At 33.2% G+C, this 9,633-nt stretch overlaps 1 protein-coding gene across 2 annotated transcripts; it reads right to left on the bottom strand.

The window, feature by feature from the left end:
• Positions 1-5,472: 5,472 nt before the first annotated feature.
• Positions 5,473-9,416, bottom strand: LOC130941552 (uncharacterized). Of its 2 annotated transcripts, none has more exons than XM_057870105.1 (10): positions 9,045-9,416; positions 8,888-8,962; positions 8,516-8,753; positions 8,291-8,415; positions 7,618-7,651; positions 7,479-7,525; positions 7,193-7,336; positions 6,372-6,436; positions 6,187-6,281; positions 5,473-6,085 (listed from the first exon to the last, which is right to left on the bottom strand). In XM_057870105.1, the coding sequence occupies exons 1-9, from the start codon at positions 9,314-9,316 to the stop codon at positions 6,211-6,213; spliced, it is 1,071 nt and encodes a 356-aa protein (XP_057726088.1). In that variant the 5' UTR covers positions 9,317-9,416; the 3' UTR covers positions 5,473-6,085; positions 6,187-6,210. The 2 variants fall into 2 exon arrangements, with proteins under 2 accessions (XP_057726088.1, XP_057726087.1); XM_057870104.1 differs by having other exon boundaries at positions 6,187-6,259; positions 9,045-9,414.
• Between the last annotated feature and the right edge of the window lie 217 nt (positions 9,417-9,633).

Raw genomic sequence — 9,633 nt, 5'->3', positions numbered from 1 at the left:
TGCTTCCCTCCCTCCGGCTGTGGTGAGGACCTGGCGCCAAGTAAATCCTCAATCCACTCCCAGGTGAGGTATCCATGTCATCACTGGAAGTCTCTGATACAACCACCAATGGGCTCTCTAGCCGTGCGCAGACCAATGTGGTAGGCAACATCTTGGAGCGTAATGTTAGTCTCACCCCATGGATGGTGGAATGTGTGGGTCTTGAGCCTCCACTGTTCGACAAATACAGAGATCAATAAATTGTCAAACATGAAATCTCTCAACTCTACTGCATGCCCAAATCCAGCCTCCCTTATATAATTAAGGCAACGGGATGGCCGGTGGTGGGAGACCCAGTGTCAAACGGTATGGCAACAGTAACCGTAGTCTCTGCAATTCTCAAAATATTTACTCGCGCATATTAATCTCGTCTAAACCATTACTTGTTGCTAAACATTGCTAAAACTTATAAACCACCTAGATAAACATTTATATTAAATGCAATACATACCTATTTATCGAATGATAAACCGCCATTTTACGATTTATTTTGTACTGAATTAAGTGTATTTTATCCATTATTCTCACACTTATTCATATAATTCGCATGTTTTACAATTTTCTTCCTTATTTTGTGCCATGATTGAAAACATGCTTCTTTGGCCTTAAATTTGCTAATTTTAATCCTCCTTTATTACCATTTGATGCCGTGATATGTGCGTTAAGTGTTTTCAGGGTTTATAGGGCAGAAATGGCTTAGAGGATGGAAAGGAAGCATGCAAAAGTGGAAGGAACACAAGAAATTGAAGGAATTGCTAAGTTATCAATCCTGACCTCTTTGTACTAAATCGATCATAACTTGAGCTACAGAGGTCCGAATGAGGCGGTTCCAGTTGCGTTGAAAAGCTAACATCTGGGACTTTAAAATAATATGCAATTTTCTATAGTTGCCTTACAGTTAAGTGACGCGTACGCATCACCCATGCGTGCGCGTCGTAGGATCAGCGTGACCAGTGTAAGAGGCAAATGATGCGTACGCGTGGATGACGCGTACGCGTGACCAGGAATTGTTCAGCGACGCGCGACAGAGCGCCACGTGCTGCACTTAATTGAACTCCCTGGAAACGATTTCTGGGCTGCTTTTGACCTAGTTTCAGACCCAAAATTACTGATTAGAGGCAGCAGAGTGGAGCTGGAAAGGGAGAATCAATCATTTACACTTCATTCACATAATTTTAGAGCCTCTCTCTAGGTTTTAGGGTTTTTTTTTTAGTTTTAGTTCTTCTCAAATTCAGATTTCTACCATGCTTTAATTTAGTTTTCTTCTACTCCTATTTGTTCTAGCACTTTAGTTATCTATTTCTCTTATTGATTCCTTTATTTTGCTAATTTAGTTTATGAACTCGTCTGTTACTCTCAACTTTCATTGATTCAATTTATGTTTCACATTTCTTATTGTTCAATTGTCTTGCTATTGTTATTTTCTTGCTTTGGTAGTCTTAGATTTTGCTATGTCTTGTTAGTTTTCTCTGTTTTTATTTTATATCTTCCAAGTGTTTAATAAAATGCTTAGTTGGGTTTTAAATTAGATTTCTATGTTCTTAACTTGGATTGATCAATTAGAAACTATTGAGTTATCAAAATTCTTTTGATGATTGGTGATTGAAAATTGCTAGTTGACTTAGACTTCACTAAATCTAATCTTTGATTAGGACTTGTGAACTTAAGTTCATTTTGCTCACTTGACTTTTTATTGTTAAAGGTTAACTAAGTGAAAGCAAAAGGCAATTACCATCACAATTGATAATGATAATGAGGATAGGAATTCCAATTCTCAATCCTTGCTAGGACTTTTCTTAGTTGTTATTTTATTTCCTTGTTATTTACATTACTCGTCTCTTATCACAAAAGCCCCAAAAATACTTTTCCACAACCAATTATAAGTACACTTCCCTGTAATTCTTTAAGAGACGACCCGAGATTTAAATGCTTCGGTTAATTTTATTGGGTTTGCTTAAGTGACAAACAATTTAAATATTGATTGAGGTCTAATTGTCGGTTTAGAACTATACTTGCAACGCGATATTTTTGTGAAAATCTCTACCGACATTTTTCCTCCGTCATCGGACTAACATATTAAATGAGAGTTACTTATTTTATTTATTTAACTTAACTCATAACTAGTTACCTATTTTATTTATTTAACTTAAGTAATTACAATCAGTTATACAAAGTATAAAACCATATACTAGGTATACCAATGAAACTAATATAGATCTTCTAATTTAGTCTACTCACTATACCTACCCCATTAATTAAGTTACTAAAGACTAAACATCTAAACTTATTATTCACTAACAATAAAACAATGTTAAACTACTAACCTCAAAGTCTAAAACTCCAACTACGTGCCAAGTAGCATTCAACTTGTTGATATCTACTTCGCGGACGTATTGTTGGGGGGACATATTTCTTGAAGGAACTCAAACTCAAGCGTTTAGAAAGTCACAAAAATGAAAAAATAGTTGTTATGCATGACAATCTCAGATGATGTGACATTATATACGCATGCGAGCTAATCTCGGATGCTGAGACTATAATCACGACGATTGTACATATCACGGGGTGTTAAGACCCCCTACATGTAATGCTCATATCTCGGATGCACAGTATCCAATTTCTATACTTATACATATCCCAGATGCACCCAAGATGTGACTCGGCGTCACCTGGTCATAGCACAAAGTCTCAGCATCCGAAATGTGCTCATTTTTGGGTTACCCCCTCAATATTCGAGGTGTGTCTCATAGTATATTTTTGTAAACAACTCACCTTTTATTTATTTTTCGTAATTTTTATATTTATTTAATTTACATAAAAAATCCCATAACATGGTGAGTTCTATCCAATCCCCTCTAAATCAACCTGTAAATTACCCTCTATGACGTGGCACATTTTAATTGGATGTTTAATTTTAATTTGAGTTAATTTAACCCAATAAAAAGTAACATCTTAACTAAAGTAGAGTCATTTTGTAATTAAATATTTTTTTAAGATGGATAATTATATCATTTTTGTAAATATTAAAAAGTAAATTTATATGTTTTTTACCAAATCAGCATTAATTTGATTCGTTCCACCCTTCCATTGAAGAACACCTCCCTTGGTGAGTAAAGAACATTTCTTCCCTTCTACTGTTCCTTCCTACTCAAATTCGTTCCTACTAAGCTTCACCTTCGCCTTTTTAATTTTTTTCATTTTAGTTATTTTAGAAAATTTATACATGTATTTGACTGGAACGCAATTTATGCACCTTCAATGGTAGATTTTCGGTTAAACAAGTTTTATAGGACAGAACTAGATATTTGGCCCCTGTACGGTACAAAGACTCACATCTTTTTAGAGGACTTCCCTACTTAAATATATTGTGGAATCGAAAGGCTATGATTCACTAGTTAATTTTTCTTTTCTCTTTGTTTTTTTTCTTTTGTAAGACAGGCCTGTTATCCTCTCATCTTGTGTCATTCTTCCTATATTAATGATACATTTCTTTCCAAGTCTGATATAATTTCTTATCACAAATGCTTACAGTTATGAAATATGACAAACCAAGAGTGGACCTAGATTGGTAGGATTTACTGAAGCTAGACATCAAATATTCACTCATTAAAAGTAGAACAGGTCCTAGAGTTGGTCTTGCTGTTTCCACTGCATCAACTAGGCTGCGTTTGTTTTTAGAGATAGGACAGAACATTAAGACGGAGACACTAAAAATTATCTTTTGTGTATTGTGTTTGGATACGATGTACAAAATACTAATGTAATGTCCAATGTTATGTTTGGATACACATGCACAAGACTAAAATATTATATGAAATGACTAAAGTAGTCATGTGATTCCAAATTTTTTACATCAAGTACAAACTAATTTAATAAAGAATGAGAGTACGTAAGAGTACAGACGGAACTTGAAAAAAAATGTTTGAAGAGGCAAAAAATTTTAATAAAAAAATATATAATAGTATTTATATTAAAATAAAATTTATAAATATAATTATTTTATTTTTAAATTTATTATTAATATGTAGAAATACATATATGGTTAAGATTAAAAAAAATAAATCTGAGTTTGATTAATAAAAAATTTTGTTTAGATTAATAAGCCAAATTAATTTTAAATAAAAAATCAATTTTAAAAAAAAATCCGTTTTTACATAAAAAAAATTAGTTTTTCCACATAAAATCTATTTTTATTTAGAAAACTAATTTTTTTATCTAAAAACTTATTTTTCTTTTCAAAAAACTAATTTTTCTTTAAATTATATAAAATCAATTACAACTTATAAATTATTTTTTAATATTTTAAAAGATCAATTTTACTTTTGATAATATTTATCTTTTAAAAGTTTTAGGACTAATTATTTTATTATTTTTTATTACAAATCAAATAATATAATACAAAGTTAAAATGATATTGAAGTAAAAACGATAAGAAGGAAAGAATTATTCACTCTAATAAAAAAATTCTACAAAAAAGAGAGAGTACCTAAAAAAGAAAGAAACAAAGAAAGAGCAGGAAGAAGAAAGTACCTTTTTGAGAATAACGCAATAGAAAAAATAAGAAGGGGTAATAGTGGAATAATAAAAAATATCTATGAATAAAAAAGAAAACAAAATTTATAAAAGAGTCCGTGTTCACTCTTCCAAATCCCGTGTCTATCAATATCCTTCGTAAAAGAGTGGACACAAAAATATAAAAAATTGTCTCAAAGACAATGTGTTCAGTGTTCATGTCTCTGTTTTCAAACACTTTTTAAATATGTGTTGTTCATGTATCTGTGTTCTGCCTCCGAATGCCTTCCTTAAATTAGGGTTCTCTGGAAGTATGATTTGGAGAAGAAGCAAAGAATCAATTTTTAATATTTTAGTAAATTATACAATTATCTATTTTGGGTTATAATTTAATTTTAAAATAGCTTAACCATAGTTAACATAACAACTAATTAAAGAACGCATATCAGAATAATTTATGTTATTATAAGAAGGGTTTTACCTATATATATTGTTTTTGAATTTTTTTTATTGAAGCGAGGTCTATACCAAGAAAAAAAAAAGATTAATACAAACTACATGAAATAAGTAAACCTTTTTATTGTCCTCATGTAAGATTTTAGCTACTTTTTTTGTATTAAAAATTTAAAATATTAGTCAAGAAAAGGAGATTTTAGCTACTTTTAAAACAGGAAAATCCAACAAAAAACTCTTTTACATTAACAGGGGCCGACTACATTTTAATACCCATTTAATTTGTAGCCCAAACTAAGATTGGGCCGTTCCTTGAATTGAGCAAAGGTTCTCTATCCTAACACTATTTTTTAGACATTTTTTTTTAATTATGAATTGGAGTGTAATTTTAAATGTGTTGCCATTTAATTCAAATTCAATTTCTATTTCAAAAAATTAAAAAATTTTGAGGTATAGAAATTAGACTTCTTAATTTTGGTTTCTTTCACAATCTTAAAAAAAATATCAAAAATTACAACATTAAAATATATTATTCATTCTACTTTCATAAAGAAAAAAAAACCTATCCTAAATGTGTTGAATTTGGAAGCGTTAATTTTTCGAGGAAATCCAGTAATCCAACTCCACGGCATTATCAAGTTCAAAATTGAACCTAATGAATTTCCGAACTAAATATGTTAAGATGCTGCACTGGATTGTTTGCCCCATGGCCCTAATATAAGTGTGAATGATCTAATCATTCTTCCTATGTGACTGATGTCGCCAAGTGAAACAAACTTGAAATTCTTGTGAGAGAATTTAGCGTATATAACTTAAGACAGAAACCTTCTAAACGCCAATGACGTTAGCCGCTAGGAAGCCTTCATTCACGTTTATGCAGTCAGCAGAAAAACCAACTGTAGCAACGGTTGAGTTTCATATATCCTCATCAGAGCTAACAAAATCCAATTCAATAATCTTTCCAGTACTCTTCACTGTTTTATCAACGACAATTTGTTCGTCAGTTCTTGTTCTTTTAGCATTCAAATGTTGGTTTCTTATGACTGGAGAAGATCCCATCACATTCACACAAGATGATTTCCTGAAAGCAATCAATAAAGAGCGTGTTAATGTCTCTAACAGGGAAAAATATGTCCATGCATAAGATGCAACAGTGCGAGAGCAACGTTATTCGCCACGCACCTCTTGTCCGTGCCATTGCTTTGTTCATTTGGAGCCTTTGGACCTTTGTTCATCAATTTTGGGCCTGACTTTGCTGCAAATAAGAAAATAAAGAGCTGCAAATAAGAAAATAAAAAGCTGCTAAAGAATACAATAGAATAAGTACATAAATTATTGGCATTAAAGCTTCAAGATAATCAAATCACCTGTGACCTCAGCAAGAAATCTAATCCCCTGAGAGTGTGTCTTAGTTGTTACTTTTCCTGCGTTGCTGATATAGAGATTAAAGTATTAGTACTTGGCACCAAAAGAAGAAAAAAGTTTTAAAAAATAAAAAAAACAAACAAGTAAAATTACAATTAAATCCTTGAAAATTTTGACTTTAGACTAATCAGTGCCCGAAGAAAAAAAAAAATAATTTGGTCCTCTACGATAGAAAACGATAGACACATTATGTCCTTCTATCAATTCATCACATAAAATTTAATGATAGTACTTATATGTATCGTTAACTACCCTAATGTGTTTATTTATGAAAGATCGTAGATAACAAATTTCGGAGTGAAACTTCACCTATTTTGATAAAATTTATGATCAATAGGGAGCGGTTAATAAAGATTATATAGAAACTCAAAAGATGAATGTTTCACGGTCCAAAATTATATCGTTTCCATGCTGTTTCACAGTCCAAAACTATATCATTTCCATGCTGTCACGGTCCAAAACTATATCGTTTCCATGCTTATATGGTAGCAATGGGACACGCACCATTATAGACAACGAAATATATAGACAACTTCATTTCGTTCTGCACTATCTATTGACAGAAGGATATACATATCCACCGTTTGCTATTGTGAAAGACCTAATTAGTACTTTTTTTCCTTCAAGAGATAATTAGTCCGAAATCAAAATCCTTGAGGATAAAATTGTCACTTTACTCAATATAATTAAAAAATCTTAAGATTATTATCCAATATAGCTCAGCAGAAACCAAGACCATGGTAACAATGAATCAATGACACACCTCAATGCCTTTCTGAGTCCATCCACTGACAACAATTTCACTGGCTGAGACTTTTTCAAGCTTGCTTTTCCAGCAAGAGGATCAACTAAGTAAATTCCTTCTGACTTGAGATAATCCCTAGACCTAAATGCTGTGTGTAAGTTTCTGCAAGCAAAACATAAAAGAAGAAAAGTTTATCACATCTGAGATGAATTTAGACAAATCAGTCAAACAAGCTCATCAATCAGCACAAACTAAATGCAAAAGTCAGACATTCAAACTAAACTAGAAAGAGCAAAAGACTCACCCTCCCTTGAGTTCAGTTCTCATTGTAGAATATTTCCCCGATGCTTTCTACAAGAAATTTTTGCGTAGGTGAATTGAAATCCTTTTAAGAATAAACGTCAACAAGAGGAGAGGTGGGGGCATGAATAAATGCCACTTACTGATTTATGATATTTACAATATGCTCCAGAACGCCTGAAATAACACAGATGGACAATTATGAAGTCAAACAATAAGCATCTGGAAAGTAATATCATACTGCAAGGAGAATGAGAAGAAGCATATTTTACAATGAAACAGTTTCATACCCTAAGGACATTAAGCCTATTTTAGTATATATAGTGTTATTACATATTCCCTTGAGAAATTGACTAAAAAGCAAGTTATCTACTGAATGAGTGAAGTTAATTATGAGTAGTGAGTGAAGTTTATAGTACAATATCCGGGGGAAGTTATCTACTGAATGAGCTGTATCACAAAAGAAACAGCTTAAAATCCATTTATACACGACAAGCACCGAGCACATGGATCCAGGTTACAATTAATTGCTCATAGTTTTGTAACAAATCTATATATGGTTATTAAACCGTTGATAGATATTGCAAAAGGTAAAACATCCATAATTGAGACTGAAACAAGCTGTGCCAGATCGTAATTTCAAATAAGCATATTCAGTAAAGGGAGCATTTTTAACAGTGGGTTTAACGCCATGTTTGCATTAATGAGAACTTAAGCATACTGGATAAGGTCTAGATAGACTAAAAATAAATTATTAATGCAATTTCACTGGACAATCATATCCATATAATTTTAGATTCTTATTTGTTTTCGTACTTATTTATGACAAGGGTACAAGCCATGCCATCTGCTCTTTTGCCTTTACAAACTCCATAGTCAGCAGAGGTGCCCATCTTCAAAATTTGACCAGAGGAATATACACTCAGCGAAAAACCATTACCCTACAAAAACATTTAAAAAAAATTGCATAACCTTAAGCAAACCGTGACGAAAATAAGAGAAGAATAAAGCAAGTGATAGTGAGAGTAGGAGATCGGAAACCTTGGGATCTTTGCGGACAGCAGAATTGAACAACGCAAAGACGGCTCCTACTTGCTCCTGGGAGTTCCTCTGGTAAGCATCACCAAAGAGGAATAAGGAAACAGTATTCTCATCGAGACAGCCGACTTTCCAAATGCAATAAGTCTTCCCTGTTGAACTCGTCCTCGGAGGCCCTTTCTCAGTCAACACTCCAACGGTCACCCAACTTCCGGAAAAAGTATCCCCAATCAACAAATTCCTTCAGTAAACAACAATTCAGCAAATTTGTTAGATTGATATGAAATTACCTATAACAAACAATTACATTAACAAAGTTATCAATTGTGTAACATTTACTTAAATTGACAAACGCTAAGTGAAGAAGAATATTACTTGATCACAGATAAGCGAACAAAACGAATGTCTGAGAAGGATTCTCTAATCTCGTTAGAGGTAAGCAATTGATTCCTGAAGAAAGGACAAAAACAAATAATCATTATAATTTATAGTCGAGTTATATGGCTCAAACAAGTGAAAGGCGGAGGCAAACCTTATTCGGAGACCTGAAAACTTCTCAACATCGGCGTCGTTGGTGAGAAGAGGCTTGCTTTTGGGTTTAGGGTTAGGCTCAGGGTTAGGGTTAGGTTCATATTGAAGGCAATCCTGAACAGCGTCTCGGAACACTGACATATCAGGCTTTTCTCCATCGTGGCGGTCATCGTCAGAGAGGTAACCGGCGAATCCAGGTGAAGCGGGAGGGGTTTCGAGAACCTTCTCCTGATCCTGAAGGGAAAGCAGCAGGTCCACCTCCTCAGAAGACATTGTAGGTATTTACTTGCACTTGCAGTCGCGATTGCTTTACCTTCCGTTCATTTTATTCATCTCATCAGCTGTGTGGAGGGACAGAGAAAAATTGGAGGGAATCCAAATATTCCATTTTCTATTTTCTTTTTGGGTCTTGAAATATTCCATTTTCCATTGTCAGTCTATATAATTGGACCGAAGGCCCACCAATTTGGTCTTTTCCTGACTTATTCAAGCCCAAATGTATCTCATTCCAGAGCTAACCCAAATTGAGTCTAACCCATCCGCCTCTTAGAGCAACTTGTATTATTGTCCCAAAGGGTGTTCATAGATCG

This window comes from Arachis stenosperma, chromosome 7 (genome assembly GCF_014773155.1).
Source record: "Arachis stenosperma cultivar V10309 chromosome 7, arast.V10309.gnm1.PFL2, whole genome shotgun sequence".
Lineage (NCBI taxonomy): Eukaryota > Viridiplantae > Streptophyta > Magnoliopsida > Fabales > Fabaceae > Arachis > Arachis stenosperma.
Note: the sequence above shows the minus strand (reverse complement) of the source record. Positions and strands in the feature narration are given on the sequence as shown.